At 46.0% G+C, this 18,365-nt stretch overlaps 1 protein-coding gene across 4 annotated transcripts in view; it reads right to left on the reverse strand.

The window, feature by feature from the left end:
- Positions 1–17,772, reverse strand: part of LOC148032705 (pentatricopeptide repeat-containing protein At4g13650-like) — a 38,074-nt gene extending 20,302 nt beyond the window's left edge. For 2 of the 4 annotated variants that reach the window (XM_087683339.1, XM_087683340.1), the window contains exons 1-2: positions 15,396–17,772; positions 14,932–15,097 (exon numbers count right to left, since the gene is read on the reverse strand). In XM_087683339.1, the coding sequence (XP_087539465.1) occupies positions 15,730–17,613 (1,884 nt within the window). In that variant the 5' untranslated portion in view covers positions 17,614–17,772 and the 3' untranslated portion in view covers positions 14,932–15,097; positions 15,396–15,729. Of the gene's footprint in view, positions 1–14,931; positions 15,112–15,395 lie in introns of all 4 variants that reach the window. The other 2 variants (XM_087683342.1, XM_087683341.1) reach the window with 2 other exon arrangements.
- Positions 17,773–18,365: the final 593 nt, after the last annotated feature.

The raw sequence follows: 18,365 nt of genomic DNA on the forward strand, positions 1-18,365 counted from the left end.
CCTATGTGTGGACATCAGTGCAACAAGAAAGTTTTGAGGCTAAGAAAGAAGCAGTTTCTACTGCCCCTGTTCTCAAGATAGTTGATCCTGAGAAACCATTTGTTTTAGAAACAGATGCAAGTAGCATCGCGATAGGTGCAGTCCTTAGCCAAGAAGGCAAGCCTGTAGCTTTTGAAAGCAAGAAACTTTTCCCAAGCCAACAAAATTGACCAATTCATGAACAAGAGCTTTATGCTATTGTTCATTGCCTTAAAGTTTTGCGGCACTATTTATATGGTGCAGATTTTAAAGTTTATACAGATCATCATACCCTTAAGTATTTTTGTAGTCAACCAAATCTTCGAGGGCGCCAAGCTCGATGGGCTAAAATGATACAAGAACTTCATATGGAAATTCTATACAAGAAGGGTGAGGATAATGTTGTTGCTGATGCATTATCTTGTATAATGTATCAAATGAGCTTTACAATTTTAGAAAGCTCATTGCTTCAAGAAATAAAGGAAGCACAGTTAGAGGACTCTTATATAGCAAAAATTTATCAAGCCATAGAACGAGACTCTTTGATTAGGGATGGACCAGATACTTTTGTTTCATTACCTACTATTATTTCTGATAAGGCAAGTTCATTTAAGAACCTTTCAATTGAGAATGGGTTTCTTAAACGAAAAGGCAAGATCTATGTTCCTAGTGCACAGGAACTACGAAAGAAAGTTTTGTTTGATAACCATGATGTGCCTTATGCAGGACATCTTGGTATTGATAAGACCATACAACTGGTTAGAAGGACATTTTGGTGGCCAAAGTTGGCCAAGGATGTTTGCCAATATGTCCAACAATGCTTTCAATGTCAAGTTAATAAAGCAGAAAGAGTGAAGCCACCAGCTCTGGGTCTGCTAATGCCATTACAAATTCCAGAATCTAACTGGAAAAGTATTTCCATGGATTTCATTGTTGGCTCACCTAGAACCCAAAGACAAAAAGACACTATCCTAGTGATAGTGGATCGCTTTAATAAAATGGCTCATTTTATAGCCACTCGCGAAAGTGTGGAAGCTCCACAAGTCACAGATTTGTTTATTGATCATGTGTTTAGGTTGCATGGTCTACCTACGTCCATTGTGACTGATAGAGATGTCATGTTTACTCGTCATTTTTGGCGTAATCTCTTTGGTCGTTTAAATGTGTCTTTAAACATGTCAAGTGGTGATCACCCAGAAACAGATGGTCAAACAGAAAGAGTCAATCAGATACTAGAAGACATGATGCTGAGAGCATATGTATCTAATAAACAAACAGATTGGGATATGCATTTGTCTTTGTTAGAATTTGTGTATAACAACAGACCTCATAAGGCAACAAGTTTGTCTCCTTTTGAAATAAATTATGGAATGGATCCAAGTTTTCCTAGTACAGTAAGGTCAGATGAGAAATGCCCAGCTACAGCAAAATTTCTTACTAACACACACTAATATTAAAATTGCTCGAGCCAAGTTACAGCAAACTGCTGATAGGGCTAAGCATTTTGCAGATAAGAAAAGGTCAAGTAGGATCTTTGAATTAGGAGAAAAAAAAAATTTCCAAGTACCAGCCAAGTCATCTAATTTATTGACTGGCAAATATCCAAAGTTATCTCCAAGATATTGTGGACTGTGAAAATTTATTTAGAAGCTAAGTGATGTAGCTTACCGATTGGAACTTCCTCTTGGATATCGTGGTCATCCAGTGTTTCATGTTAGCAAATTAAGAAAGTATATCTCGCGTGATGATAATCTAATTGATGGTATGGTACCTTTGCAGGAATAGGATTCAATTATTGACCATGGACCAGACAAGATACTAGATCGAAGAGAGAAACGGTTGCGTAATCGTGCTCTCCACCACGAGTATCTAGTTGCCTGGAAGAGTCTACCAGTTTACTGATGCTACATGGGAATCAGAAGCTCTAATTCGACGACACTTCCCATCACTAATCATTAAGGACAATGGTTTTTTTGAAAGGGAGAGAGAATGTCAAACATAATAACCTTCGGCCGGGCAAGTAGCCCAAGACGGCCATTAATTAGTGTGTCCCGAACAAGGGCAAGAAGTGCCAAGGTCCGAAGCTCGGGGGATACCCTCACATTTCTTACTAAACTAGGCAGGACTTGTCTATTTGGGAACACCGGTTGGGTGCACCATGAAAACAGGCCCTAGAGACCCGATTAGAAGGTGGAAAGAGGGTATATTTGGTTGGAAGGTGAGTAAGACACACAAGAAATTTTCTTCTCTCTCACACATATAGTTCGTGGAAGTTCCAGCCACAAAGGGGAGTGAGGAGCAACCCGTCCTTGGAGATCCAGGGGAGAGTTATGCTCCCAAGATAGTTTCTTTGGAGCCAGAACCTCTTGATGGAGATTCTTCTTCTGATTCAGAGTCTTCCCTTACACCGGTCCACCCAGTGGAGCTTCCACCACTGGATATACCCAAGTCTTCAACAGATAGAGAGCGGTCCGGCCTCCTCGTTGGGCCCATGACACACTCCGAGATTCCGGGATCGAAGGGTTCCCTGAGAATTGGAAACCACAAGATGGACCACATGTGAGAGTGCGCAACGGAAGAACACGAACACAGAGGATAGGAGAGAGAAAGCAGAGAATGAAGGAAGAAAGTCTGCACTGACTGAGATGAATGCTGAATACACTAGAATGGACAGAACAGTCCCTGCACGCAGCCCGGAGCGTCAGTGAGGGAACCAGGACAGACTGGAAGCAGTGGCAGCACCAATGCCGGAGACGGAGACGGAGGGAGCAGTGCTGTACCTGCAGAGAACAATGCTGGACTGACTGGGGGGGCTGATATAAATAGCCCCCAGGCCAGCAAACTGGCCGACCTGGCCAGATTTGGCCGACCAGCCAGATCTGGCCGACTATGGCCAGATCTGGCCGACTGCCCAGAAAATGGGCAGTCTGGACAAAAACAGCCCAGTTTGGGCTGGAACAAACCCAGGGCTGCATGCTGACTAGGGCAGCCACAAAAATGTCCTGACAGAGCTCCTCTGTCTCCTGTCAGACTCTGACAGGAGCTCACAACCAGGAGATGACAGACTGAGACTGAAGAAGAGCAGGCTAACACCCCCTCTCAACTCCTGGGAGAGTCTGAAGACCCAAGAACCGCATGTGATGAAGCAAAGAAGCCTGAGGCAAAGGCTTCGTAAAGAGATCAGCTGCATTGGCCGCCGTAGGACAATAGACCACCACCAGCTCCGAATCCACGATCCGCTCTCGAACATAGTGATACTGAACCTCAATGTGCTTCGTGCGAGCATGGAACACCGGGTTCTTGGCCAGAGCAAGAGCACTCTAGTTATCCACGCGCAGCTCCGTAGGTCCGGTCTGGGAAAAGCCAATCTCCGCGAGTAAGCGACGGAGCCAAACTGCCTCCATAGCGGTCGAACATAGGGCCCGATACTCAGCCTCTGTAGAAGAAAGTGCCACAGTAGGCTGCTTCTTGCTGCTCCAAGAGACAGCACCAGATCCAAGGGTGAAAGCATAACCTGTAGTGGATCGTCTCGAATCCACATCACCTGCCCAATCAGAATCACTCCATCCAGAAAGGGTAATCCCATCTCCATACATGATCCCGAAGGATCGAGTCCCCTGCAAATAGCGAAGAACCCGCAAGGCCACCTGCCAGTGATCCTGGGTAGGAGTCTGCATAAAAGAAGACAATAAAGCCACCACAAAAGAGATATCCGGCCGAGTGTGAAGCAGCCAGATAAGAGAGCCGACAAGGCACCTGTAACGGGTGGGGTCGGTAAGAGGAACTCTAGCTGTCAAAAGCTTGGACTCAGGGTCCATGGGGCATGAGATAGGCCGACACTCAGCCATATCAAACTCCGAAAGAAGCTCGGAGATGTACCTGTGCTGCGAGATAAAAATGCCCTGTGCCATCTGATAGATCTCCAGACCTAGAAAGAAGTGAAGGATCCCTAGATCCGTCATGTCAAACTCCTGCTGAAGAATGGACCGTGTATGCTCCACCTGCTGAGTGTCGCTCCCTGTAATGATAAGATCATCCACATACAAGATGAGGAACACCGAAAGAGAATCCACAACCCGTAAGTAGAGGTTGGGATCATAAGCGGAGCGCGCAAAGCCACTCTGTAGAAAGAAGCGGTCAATCCGCTGGTACCAAGCACGAGGAGCCTGCTTGAGGCCATAAAGTGCCTTCCGCAGCCTGTAGACATGATCCTCCTTCCCCTGCACAAGAAAACCAGGAGGCTGTGAAACATAAATCTCCTCCTCAAGAACGCCATTCAGAAAAGCAGACTTGACGTCCATCTGATAGACAGGCCAACGGTGGTGAGCAGCAAGAGCCAAAAGAACTCGGATGGTGGACATCCTAGCTGTAGGAGCAAAAGTCTCAAAGTAATCCAACCCTGCACGCTGAGCAAAACCCCTGGCAACAAGCCTAGCCTTATGCTTGTCCAAGGAGCCATCCGCAAGATATTTGGTCTTAAAGACCCATTTCACACCAATCACCTTCCGTTTCGCGGGACGCGGAATAAGCTCCCACGTGTGGTTTCGCTTGATGGAATCGAGCTCGGCCTGCATAGCCTGTCGCCAAATATCCTGTGCAAGAGCCTCCTCCACAGTGGAAGGCTCGGAATCCTGAAGAATCTGTGACATAAGAGCATAGTTCACACATAGTGAACTGTCCCGCAGGGCCTGTAAACGTGCTGAGCGACGGGGACCTGTAGAAGAAGCAGGAAAGTGAGTAATACCTGAATCCTGCATGAGCCGGCAATACCATAAAGGAATCCTGAGAGACTCCTACGGCTGTGAGGGAGACCGGGGGGCCTCCGAAACCTGTAAAGCACCCAAATCGGAGAGGGACTCCCCCTCACCGAGAGAAGGTAGATCCTCCGCATCCGAAGAAGGCTGTGTATCCCGTGAAGATCCCGAAGTGGCGGTAGAAGAGCTCGTAGAAGACAAAGGCACATCCACCAAAGGGGAAAGGGAAGCCGAAGGAGGAGGAATAGGGGGGGTGCTAAGGGGCATCCTGGAAGGAAGGGAAGGGAGAGAAGGTGGGGGAGGGTCCGTCGAGGATGAAGAAACATCTGTAATAGAACCATCAATCGGATCCTCAGAGGCCGAAGCCTCATCAAAGATCACATCCCTGCTCACCTCAACTGTCCGCGTCGTCGGGTCATAGAGCCGATATCCCTTCGTGGTCGTACTATAACCAACGAAGATAAGCTTTCGCGACTTAGAGTCAAACTTCGTCTTCCTCTTCTTCTTGTCCACATGGACAAAAGCATCGCACCCAAAGATGCGAAAATGGGACACGGAAGGCTTCTTCCCAAAGAAAGCCTCATACGGAGTCATGTCCTGTAATGCCGAAGTCGGAGAGCGGTTGCGGATATGCACCGCTGTAGCCACCGCCTCACCCCAAAGGAAATGAGGAAGACTCCTATGCTCCAGCATAGATCGGGCCATCTCAATCATGGTCTGATTTGCACGCTCCACCACACCATTCTCTGATGGTGTGTTCGGATGGGAATACTCCACCCGAATACCATGATCCCTGCAAAACTGAGAGAAAAGGTGAGAAGTGAACTCGCCACCGTGATCAGCTTGAACACCACGAACCTTGGAAGTGGTTTGTGTCTCCACAAACACTTGCCACTCACAGAAACGGGAGTACGCCTCGCTCTTGTACTCCAAGAAATAAGGCCACACATAACGACTAAAGTCGTCCACAATCAGCATCAAATATTTGGCCTTCCCAAGGGAGACCGTGCCCATAGGTCTGCAAAGGTCGGTATGAACCAACTCAAGCGGAGAAGTAGCCCGCCTAGAAGCAACCTGCGGATGAGGCTGCCGGTGCTGCTTGCCCCTCAAGCAGCTAGGGCATAAAGTGTGAAGAGGAGGGAAATCAGGAAGTCCCTCCACCATCTGCCTCCTAGAAGCCCGGCGAAGAGAATCGAGGTTCAAATGACCATACCGAGCATGCCAAAGCAGCCCAAGCTCATGGAAAGTCCGCGCAGCCAAGGCTGTGAGCGTATAAAGCCCACCCTCCTGTGTACCTGTCCAAAGAGCATCACCTGTAGAAGCATCCTCCACTGTGACTGCATCCTGTGTAAAAATGACTCGGGTACCTAACTGAGTAAGACCATGCACAGATAATAGGTTAAAGCCCAAATCAGGGACATAGAGAACTTTGGCGGAGGAAGACCGCCTGTCAGAAAACAGAGGTAAAGTCCCCACGCCTCGAACAGGAACTGTAGAATTGTCACCAATGGTGACTGTACCCCCTCTGGAACGAAGATCCTGAAGCCAATCCTGACGGAAGGTCATATGTGAAGATGCTCCACCGTCGACAAGCCAAGGCTTCTCCGGTGTGGTAGAAGCTAGGGCAGTGTCTTCCTCAACAAAGAGATGCACAAACGCAGATTCTGTTGTGGCTGGGGCCGCCTTCGAGTCCTTCTCCTTAGGCTTCAAATGGGGATACTTCTGCCAACACTTCTCCTCGGGATGAGTGCCCTTCCCACAATGGGGGCACTTGGGCTTCTTCTCCTTCGCATCCTTCTTGTCCTCCTCCTTCTTGTCCTTAGCCTTCTCCCTCTTTTGTTTCTTCTTCTTGCCGCCACCTATGCCGGCCGTAAATGCCTTGGTGGAGCCACTGGCTCCCACCTCTTTGAGTCGCTCGTCATGCTCCAAGACAAGCGGGGAAAGCTCCTCCCATAGGAGTGTCTCACGGGTCCTCGTAGTGATGAGGCTGGTGTAGAAGACATCATAGCGGGGTGATGGCAGCTGAGTCAACAGAATCATCGCTATATCCTCAAACGATATCAAACGACCAAGAGAGGCTAGCTCGCCTCGCATATCCTCCATCTTCGTGATGTGCTCCTTCATGGAAGAAGAACCATCAAGACTGAGCATCCGCAACTTCTTCTCCAAGGAAATCTTGTGGGCAAATGTCTTGTGCTGATACAAAGACGCAAGCTTTGTCCATACTTCCGCCGCGGTCTTTAACCTGTGAACATGTACAAGAACAGAATCATGGAGACTCATAAAAAGAAAGGAACGGGCTCGAGAGTTGAGCCTATCCCATAAGGCTGCACGGTCCATAGAGGTGCCATCGAACGAATCCACGGGGGGTCGGTCGATGGGCGAAGAAACAAGCTCCCAAAGGTCAAATGTATCGAGGATGCAAGCCACCTTGCATGACCATAGGGAGTAGTTGGAACCATCCAACTTATCTTCCTTCGGAAAGGAAGGGAGAATCGGCACCTGTATAGAGGGAATCAAGGAAGGAATCCGCACATCTGAAGCAGTCTTCACTGAAGAAACCTTCGCAGTAGATGGAACCCTCTGAGATGCATGGACTGAAGAAGGACGAGTGCGAGGAGGTTCTTCCCGATGTCGAACTTCACGATAATCCCGCCTCCGCTCAGAGGAATGATGAGAGAGAAGCTCATCCTCTGAGTCTTCAAATCCTGAAAACTGGTAAGACATCTTCCAATCTGCAAAATACCAAAGAAAGTTGTGCCGCTGTCGAAATAGGACCAGCAATGTGGTCACCAACCACCAAGACGCAGGCAGGGAGTGCCTACAAACACCTGGATCTGCAAAACGCAAAGAATACTGATGTCGAACACCAGAGAAGAGACCACCAGCACCAGGAAAACAGCCCGGACAGAGGTCGCCAGCAGGAAAAGTGACGCCTGGGGTGGAAGCGACCTGCAGGACAGCAAAACGCAGCCTGTAGGGAGGTCGCCCAGCAGCAGGAGAGGCAGCCTGGTGGAAAACGCAGGGTTGCTGCGTCGCTGGATGACGTGGCAGCCTCTGCAGTCAGCGTGGGCAGCAAACGCAGGCTGTACAGCCTCCTGAAGCAGTCGCCTGGCTGTTGTGGATCTGTTGGCAGCAACAGGAAGGTATTTCTCTCTTGAAGGTATGTCCTCCGTGCTCTCAATCAGGCGATGATACCATGTGAGAGTGCGCAACGGAAGAAGAACACGAACACAGAGGATAGGAGAGAGAAAGCAGAGAATGAAGGAAGAAAGTCTGCACTGACTGAGATGAATGCTGAATACACTGGAATGGACAGAACAGTCCCTGCACGCAGCCCGGAGCGTCAGTGAGGGAACCAGGACAGACTGGAAGCAGTGGCAGCACCAATGCCGGAGACGGAGATGGAGGGAGCAGTGCTGTACCTGCAGAGAACAATGCTGGACTGACTGGGGGGGCTGATATAAATAGCCCCCAGGCCAGCAAACTGGCCGACCTGGCCAGATTTGGCCGACCAGCCAGATCTGGCCGACTCCGGCCAGATCTGGCCGACTGCCCAGAAAATGGGCAGTCTGGACAAAAACAGCCCAGTTTGGGCTGGAACAAACCCAGGGCTGCATGCTGACTAGGGCAGCCACAAAAATGTCCTGACAGAGCTCCTTTGTCTCCTGTCAGACTCTGACAGGAGCTCACAACCAGGAGATGACAGACTGAGACTGAAGAAGAGCAGACTAACACCACATAGGTCACAGAGGAATCAAGCACATTCTACAGAGCTTGTTTGCTCTAGCTATTGTTTGATGACCCGTGTTATGCAGGATCGAGAGCCCACTTCTGTGAAGGAGGCTTTGCAGTCTGACCATTGGCGGAAGGCTATGGAAGCCGAGTTGGAGGCTATTGAGAGGAATGGCACTTGGTCCCTTGTGCCTCGTCCCTCTCACAAGAAGGTGATTGGCATCAAGTGGGTCTTCAAGACCAAGTACCTTAGCGATGGTTCTTTAGACAAGCACAAGGCTCGCCTTGTTGCTAAGGTTTTGCTCAGCGCTCAGGCATTGACTTCCATGATACTTTTTCCCCCACTGTTCATATGGTGACTATTCGAGCTGTTCTTGCCTTGGCTCGCCATAGGAGATGGCCTGTCTATCAGTTGGATGTGAAGTCGGCCTTTCTCAATGGTGACTTGCAAGAGGAGATCTATGTAGAGTAGCCTTCTGGCTTTGGATCCTCCGATGGGAAAGTTTACAGTTGAAGAAGGCCTTGTATGGCCTCAAGAAGACTCCACGTGCATGGGATGAGAAGATTAACTCGTTTCTTCAGTCAAAGTTGGGATATCGGCGCTCCAAGGCCGATCTGTAACTTTATATGCACACTTCCGAGGCTGGTCGTGTGTTGTTTGTCTTGTATGTTGATGATTTGATTCTTACAAGTGACCAGGCACAAAAGGTCCAAGAGACCAAGACAGCCTTACATCAGACGTTCGAGATGACGGATTTGGGACTTCTTCATTTCTTCTTGGGTCACAAGATTTATTAGTCTCAGAGGAGAATTTTCATCTCTCAATAGAGATACATTTAGGAGCTCTTGGTGACTTTTGAGATGGAGACTTGTCGGACCATTTCTACTCCTATGGATCCGAACTGGAAGGCCACTTCACACTCAAGTTCTCCCTTGTTGGATGCTTCCCACTACCGTCAGTTCATTGGATCCTTGATTTGGCTACTCAACACTTGTGTTGATCTTTGCTTTACTGTGGGTCTTTTGGCAGGGTTCATGAGTGAACCCAAACATGTGCATTGGCAAGCTGCCCTGAGGATTCTTCAGTATTTGAGGGGGACCTCTGACTTAGGGATTTCTTATCCAACAGGTACAGATGCTTCAGCTCTTGTTCTTGTAGGTTGGAGCGACTCGGATTGGGCTAGCGATGTGGACCATCGGCGGTCTACTACAGGCTATCGTTTTACCTTGGGTACACGTGTTATCTCATGGAGTAGCAAGAAGCAGCCCACGGTAGCCCTTTCTTCTATTGAGACGGAGTATCGGGCCGCATCTTCCACCACATGTGAGGTTGTGTGGCTTCAAAGATTGTTGGAGGAGCTTGGCTGCTCCCAGACTCATCCTACTCTTCTACAGTGCGACAATGAGAGTTGCATTGCCTTGGTACGGAATCCTGTATTCCATGCCTGGATGAAGCACATTGAGATCCACTATCACTTCATTCAGGAGAAGCTTTTGGATGGGACCATTGATGTGGAGTACTACAAGACAGAGGATAATCTTGCTGATTTGTTCACGAAGGCGCTTCCCCAAGCTCTTCTTCGACGCATGCCAGATCCCTCCGTCTTTTGACCTATCCAGGATCTAACAGGAGGTGTTAGAGAGTCATTCCCTGGACAGCAAAGTTGCAGCAAGAAGTACGGACAGTGCAGTTGATGCCAGGTCAGCACTCGGACAATTGCCACGTCATCAGTCGGTTAGGTACTGCAGCACAGTCAGTCAGGTACAGCAGCAGTCGGACAGTTTCAGGCAGTGACCTGATTCTGGCCATTTTTTTGGTATTTTTCCTCTACTATTTATAGCAGTCCGGTCCAGCACTTGGACACACACATCTGACATCTGACAGAGACAACCTGCTGGTGACTGACAGCACACGGGCGGACGGAGATCAAGGTCCTCAAGGTGGAGACATACGCAAATATTCTCTATGCACCCGTGTATATTTCTGCATTCCTATACAGCATTCTACACTGCAGATTTTCTGTGTTTTACTGACTCTTGTCTCTCTCTCTTCTCCCTGTGTTCACTCTCTCTCAATCTTGGTCCCACGCTTCCGCATCGCTGCACTGACACATTTGTCCATGTGGACAAGAAGAAGAGAGACGAAGCTCGACTCCAAGTCAAGGAAGCTCATCTTCGTGGGCTATATCTCAACCACAAAGGGACACCGACTCTATGACCCGTAGAGGCAAGGATGTGATCTTTGATAAAGCTGTGGCCTCTAAGGATCCCATTGATTGTTCTTTTGCAGATGATTCTTCGTCATCAACTGGCCCTTCTCCACCTTCAATACCTCTCCTTCCTTCCAAGTTGCCTCTTAGCACCCCTTCTTCGTCTTCGGCTCCTCCCTCTCCTATTCCTCTATACCGACTTCCCTTCCACCCCTGATGGATGCGACCACTTCTTCACCACGTACCTCCACCCCTTCAGCCTCCCTTCGAGAGCCTTGGAGGGCTACCCAACAGTCAGCAGGGTAGCCTTCTTCAGATGAGGAGGATCTCCCTTCCCTTAATGAGGGGCATCCCCTACCCGTGCATGTGCTTTGCAGGTTCCAAAGGCTACTCGGTCTCCCTCGCAACAGCAGCAATCTATTCAGATTCCTCGTTGTTGGTACAAGCAACTCATGCAGGATTTAGATATTACTCACTTTCCTACTGCTCCTTCCGGTCCACGTAGATCAGCTTGATTACAACCCGAGCGGGATAGTTCACTTTGTGTAAATTATGCTCTTATGTCTCAAATTCTCCAGGATTCCGAGCTACTATAGTTGAGGAGGCTCTTGCCCAAGATATTTAGCGGCAAGCTATGCAATATGAGCTTGATTCCGAAATCAAACTTGAAAGTTGGTTCCACATCTCAAAAAGCAGAAGGTGATAGGTGTAAAGTGGGTCTATAAGACCAAGTATCTTGCAAATGGTTCCTTAAACAAGCATAAAGCTAGACTTGTTACCAAGGGTTTTGCACAAAGGGCAGGTTTAGACTACTTTGAGACTTTTGCACCTACTTGCAATTTATGTCATATGGAGTGTTTTGACTTTCATGGCTCATTTATTATTTTAGGTAACATTTTAAGAATGTTTTTGAGTTGGAACAATATATTTGTTTTTAAGTTCAAGTATCATATTTGTTTAGTTTATTTACAAAGCATTTCAATTATGTCAAGAAAACACATATTTTTTAAGATCCCCATCCAAATCCTACTCTCATTCCCCATCCCCAAACACATATTTTTTAAGATCCCCATCCAAATCCCACTCTCATTCCCCATCCCCTACTTTTCCCTGTCTCTCAACCCCCTTCACTCATCCCATGTTGCTATGGTACCCCCAATTCTATACTGGGTGAGTATGTGTATGTAGTGAATGGAATGTGAGAAATGGGTGGAATGAGTGGCATATTTGTGAATGATTAGATGCACCAACAAAAAAATCTCCAAAATTAGCAAGTGAATGAGAGGTATTACATAATCTTCTTCCTCTAAACCCACATCCATTTACATTCACATACCAATATGGGTCAAGGTTATCATGAATACTTATATCCATGTCCTAAGCATCAAATGGAGTCAACAAAGAACAAGCAAAATGTAAAATGTGTGTACCTTGCATTGACTCTTGTGGAACTGGATAGACTTGCTGTGGCATTATTCCCATGTCAACGGGTCCTCTTTGGGCTACAAGTTTCGGATCCTCGACAACTTCAAACTCAAACTACCGTGCACCTTCCTCTGAGATGTAAGTATGGGCATTGAGATGATGCGTCAAAGGGGTAAGAGTATGCAACGTAGATCTTGAGCATAAGGACTTAAACTTTGTCTAACTCTCTTACACCATTGCCTCTGAATCTCCACATATTCATCTTGGGTAAGACAATACATGGACCTTGGTGGGATACCTTCCCTCTTAGGGAAATCTTGTGTTTGAGAAGGGAAATGTGGATACCATTCCCTCAAAATCCCTAGCAAGGGGGATATTGGCATCTAAGAGATAGACTCCAAGGGGGATTGCTTTGGCGATGAACATTGAGATCTCTCTTCTTGCGTTCTCATGTGCTCTTGAATGCCAAGCTTACTTATCAAGGCTCAAGTGTCAATTGAGAGAGCACCTAGCTCTAATACCATGTAAAAAAATGCTAGGGAAACCCAAAAGAAAAACACAAGGAACATAGTCTATAGAATGCTCTATGAAAATGAACATGTATGATACAAATGGGGGCTTCAGACCTCTATGCCTCAAGGATCAAGGATGAGATGAGCTGAAAGTGGTGTCGGAGATGCCAAGAACAGCTCTGAGAGAGTGTCATATTTGCGATCGATCCCAAAATGCAGCAACAACAATCCACTGGTGATGCTAATGTTGAGAGTAGCAATGGAAGGAGTGAACACGGTCCTCCAGGCAGCCGGATGATGTAGGAGACTCCGGGCGGCCCGACGTAATAATGCTGGCCAAGATGGCAGCTCCACAACAGCAATAGGAGGAACGATGGCATCAGCTGGCTGTCCACATGCAGCAGAAAACGCAGGCTATAGCAGCTACAAATGCAGTCCACAGCAGTCCAGAGATCATGGCAGCAGCTGGCAAGCCTCTAGGTGAGTATGCAATAATGCAGAATCGCTGGGCAGGACTTCCAGCAGCTGGGCAGACCAGGCTGAAGGCAACAGAAGGGCAGACTCCAGAAGAGTTGGCAACAGCAATACAGCAGGGCAGACTCCAGAGTAGTTGGCAACAGCAATAGGAAACTGGGTGATGGCTGGGGCAGACTTCCTTCAGATTGTTGATGACCTTGCACGGATGTAGGCAGCAAGAGGAAGACAGCTGGCTGGTTGGAATGATCAAGGATCGTTCGGGATGCACACAACATGCTCTTTTATAGAGGTTTTTTGGTTATTGTTCCCATTGTTTGTGTCAGCAATCATGTGAGCAAGCCATTTGTATTGAGGATTCTTCTACAGGAGTTGTTATCACGACAGGTTGGCAAGAGAGCAAGCTTTACACGTTCCATTCCCCTTCTCTTATGCCGGGTCTCCTAAGGCAATTGTCTATTGAGACACCCGTTTCCGCTTGTGCACCATCTTTTCCACATACTCCTTCCCATCCCCTAGCCTCTCCTCTGGTGGTTCCTTCATACCCCCCATCCCTTTTAGAGGGGGGCGATCTCAATGATGCGGCTATGGATTCCCTAGCCCCTAGTATTTTAGAGGGGTTTTCCTAGGATCGTGAGGAGCTTCTTCATCGACATTGGCATTCCTCTTGCCATCCCAAGGTCCATTTCCTCCTTGGCCTTCTACCACATTTAGAATCTGAGAGGAGGTGTTAGTAGTCATGTTTGTCATGCCTTGTCATCTCCTGCCTGTGAAACTTAGTCTAAGTCAAACAAGGACATTGAGAGCTCTGACATGTCTGTCATGTGTTTTGATGGGGGAGGCTAGTCACCCTTAAGTGGCTGTCTAATTGGATTTCTATGCATTTCCTTCAATTATCGCCATCCTGTGTGCATTTCTAGGTCAATTTTTGCATTTCTCAGTCTGCTCCACCTGCAGAATATTGTCCATGCCTATCAAGATTTTTCTGTGGCCACTTGTCATTTTTTCTGGTATTTTCCCAGTTCGACCAGCATTAAATGCTGGCCAGCCAATATTTATGGCATTTACTGTAGCACATCAGCCTGTTTAGGGCATTTATGGCTACTTATAGCCTACCTTGCCAAATTATCTCACATTCAATTTTCTTCCTCTCCAATTGGCAGATTATCTCTCATTCAATTTTCTTCCTCTTCCTCTATGTTTGAATTCCTTCTTCTATTGCGCACTCTCACAATTTGAACATAAAACCTTTTATTTTTGAAATTTGCTTTTAATTGATTTTTGGGGCTGTTTTAAGGAGAACAAACTAGGCATCCACATAAAATTTTGACTAATGCATTCTTTAATTTTAGTGGCTCAATGTGTGTGTGTATATGTGTGTCTGTGTATTATGTTTTCTTTACATTACTTGGGAAGCATGGTAGTTCCTTAAGTTTATGTACCTACTTTGTCTCATAGGTCAAATTGACCTCTTGTAGATGTTAATACAACTTCTTTCTTTCTTCTCACTCACACATGCTTGCATGCGCATGCATGCACACACTCAAATGTATACTTGTAAATGTGCACCCATGAATACCCATTTTTCCATAAGCACACATGCCAACATATATTTGTAAATGTCCACCCATAATACCCATTTCCCCATAAGCACACTACAAACAAACAATGATGGATATAAGATCATAAGATTCATGTTGAGTAAGACAGAATCCTGACAGTATTACGAATACATTGGCTTTGCAAAACCTAAGTAAATGACCAAAATCATGATAGTGCTACTAATAAATTGGCTTTGCAAACCTGAGTGACTGGTGGTGAGTTGAAAGAATCATCGTGCTAAAAGCTCATAAGCTCCAGAAGTTTGTCCCTAGTGCATCCATTTAACACTAGGTCTTCAAGAGTTCATACAAGGATGGTGAAAGCAACCAAACATAATCTTGTACTTCCATTTGATGAATTGTCTGTCCTGAAAACAGCCCACTACTGATAGTCAGCAGCAAGTACAAATGATCATAATCATGATCAAATAAGAAAAGGCATTATGTGTACAACTAAATATCCCCTAATTTTCAAGTTTACAGTTTCTTAAAACACAACGAAGTTTTGCAGCTACTTAAAACACAATAAGTTCTATAACTAAATAAGTTGTTTTCCTGATTACTGAAATGCTCAACTTCAATAAAATCTCCTATATCTTAATACCAGAACTTTTTTAGGTGCAATGGAAATCTCATACATAACCTACTCGCTCTAGCCATAAATACCTTAATTTAGCCTTGAAAAGTCATGGCTACTTAGAATCCTCCAGTACGCTTATTACCAGGCCAAAAGAGCCTTCAAAGCAACTCTTCAGATGTTTCAAACACAAAAATATATCCAGTAACCCAAGTCCATTATGAACATCAATGGAAAATAAAAGCATTGTGGTGTATTCTTGACATAAAAGCTCCCACGATAAATCAACTTCTTTTAAGAGGAGGTTTTGGCATTCTCAACCAACTTCTTGTTAGAGTGGCTGCAACTCATGAGAAACAACCACAGTCCTAACAGTGGATAATAATGCTCTCTTCAACACATTAATGAGTATTACATTCTTTTTCATTCCTCCTCAGTTGCATAGCCAAGAAATCTACCAGAAGCACAGATGTTTGACATTAATACATAGAAAGAAGAGTCCTCAGGCTGTAAATCTGCTGCATAAGTGAACGCCTGCTTCCCTAGCTTGACATTGTCATGCATGCGACACCCATTCAGCACACTTAACCAGACCATCAGATCAGCATTCATTGGCATCCCTAATAAAGTGCTTTCCACTCTTTTGAAGCAGCCTGCACGCCCAAGGAGATCGACAAGAACCACATAATGTTTTAACTTTGGAGCAATACCATACTGCACATGCATGTAATCAAAGCATGCAATAGCTTCATCGACAAGGCCAGCATGATTGCAAGCTGAAAGAAGTGAGAGGAATGTGACTGTGTCTGGCTTAATACCAGTTGAATGTATCTCGTCACTAAGAACTACAAGACCTGTTCTTTGATATCCTTCTTGTGCAAAACCAGCAAGAAAAGAATTCCACGAGGTAACATCAGGCTCACATAGTCCACAAAATACTGCCTGAGCATCTACTATACTAATGCAACTCCCATATGCACGGATAAGGGTGTTCAATAATAGTAGGTTTTGATCATAACCTGCAACTGTGATAGTGAAATGAAGCTGCCTACAAGTCTCCAAGCTTCCTGTTTCAATGCATGCTTGGAGAATAGATATAATTGCAACATCATCCAAAGCGTGACCTTCTTCTTGCATGTATCTGTAAAACTGTAAGGCTTTCTCACCTTGACCATGCATTATATATGCTGAGAGCATTACGCTCCATGCAACAATGCTAGGATTTGACAAGTCCTTGAAAATCCTCTCTGCATATTCGAGATTTCCAAGCTTGCCATGCATATTCACTAAGGAATTGCCAACAAAATCGCATGAGGTAAGGCCCAGCCTTAATGCATCACTATGTAAAGCCTGGCCAATTTCTGAGCAAGCCGTTTTCACTTTAGAGTCTTCATTGCCAGCAGCAACTTGCTGTTCTAACAGGCCAATGCATGACTGTATGACAATGACAAGTGTCTGTTCATCTGGACTAATACCCTCTTCATGCATCTGCCTGTAAAACTGCAAAGCCACCTCACTTTGAGCCTGATCAGCATAAAGTGACATCATAGTACTCCAAGATACAACATTTTGACGAGATAGCCCATCAAAGACATTCTCAGCTTCCATAATGCTTCCCCACTTGCCATACATGCCCATAAGTGCACTGTTAACGAAGATATCGAAAGTAAACCCTTTCATGCAGGCATCTGCATGTAGCTTTCTCCCCTCTTGAAGGTCAGCTATGTTCCCGCATGCTTGAAAAAGACTCACAAAAGTGTGTTGATCTGGCTGCACGCCATCCTCTTGCATCTGATGAAAAACCTTCAAAGCCTCCTCACGATTGCCGCTGCCAGCATGGCCGGAAATCAAAGCCGTCCAAGAAAAGACGGTGCGGCTCGGCATCGACAACAGGGCATGCTGTGCGTCATTGAGAGCACCACAACTGGCCAATGCGATGACGAGATGGTCACCAAGCAATCCTGCAAGCTTAATCCTATGAATGCCAAGGAATTCATGGACTTTCTTGACGAGAAGAAGGGCCTTGCGCTTACTGCAGGCCTTAAGAAGGGAGATATACAACGTCTGGGGACAAGTGGCTCGATGCGGATGACTCAAAAGCACATCAACAGCTCTTTTGAGCTGTCCTTTCCCGCATAGAGATTGGACAGTGCGAGCAATCGGACTTGCTGCGTCTGAACCTTCGGGATGATCAAGCTCTGCGTTGCTAGATAATTGTTTGCAGAAAATGCTCGGCAGTTGCTTTGCCTGTAGCCCGACCCTCAGAGGCAGTAATGCTTCTGATTGTCTGTGTGTGAGAACATGCATCAAGCATCAAAGCTGGCCGATGTCACGCACGCGTTTTCCTCCGTGTATCCAATCAGATATTTTCCTGTTTTTTTATTTTCCTACCACATCTATCATCATCAATACATGCTCTCCATTTCCCTCCCCCATTCATAGTATGGTGCGACCTTAGGGGGTGAGAAGAGCTAGATCACCTGCAACTACTCAATCGACATAACAACTCTACTTTTATTTTGTTCAGCTCCTCTTCTATTTCTAAACAATAACCATTGTACTTTTTCAGAAACATGTCCACCTTGTTCTTCCTTAAACTCCTCCTCTATTTCAAAACATCAATCGCTACATTTTTAATTAGGAAATTACTTATTTACATAGATTTTTCATGTGGTTGAAAACATTAACGGCATCGATAATGTCAATTCACATCAATTTTTCATGTAATTGATTCATATCAATTTTTTAGTCATCACTAAATGTATTTATAAGGAGAGAGATAAAGAGAGATATTAACATCCGTAGATAAAGGTGAATGAATAGTCCAATAAAGAGAGAGAGAGAGAGAGAGAGAGAGAGACTCTTCAAACATTTAACATTTCACAAGTGCATGCAAAGCATGCAATTTTTAATTATTTTGTGAGCAAAGGAAAGCAAACATGGAATATCCACTTCCCTTTGCTCACAAAAGCACAAAACAAACAAGACGAAGCCTCGTGAATTTGCAAGTTTGCCAATTGTGCACTGCACAATTAGCAGGTCTCGCCAACAATGCCTGA

The sequence above is a fragment of the Lygodium microphyllum genome, chromosome 8 (genome assembly GCF_053477565.2).
Source record: "Lygodium microphyllum isolate KBCC chromosome 8, Lygodium_microphyllum_v1.1.10, whole genome shotgun sequence".
Lineage (NCBI taxonomy): Eukaryota > Viridiplantae > Streptophyta > Polypodiopsida > Schizaeales > Lygodiaceae > Lygodium > Lygodium microphyllum.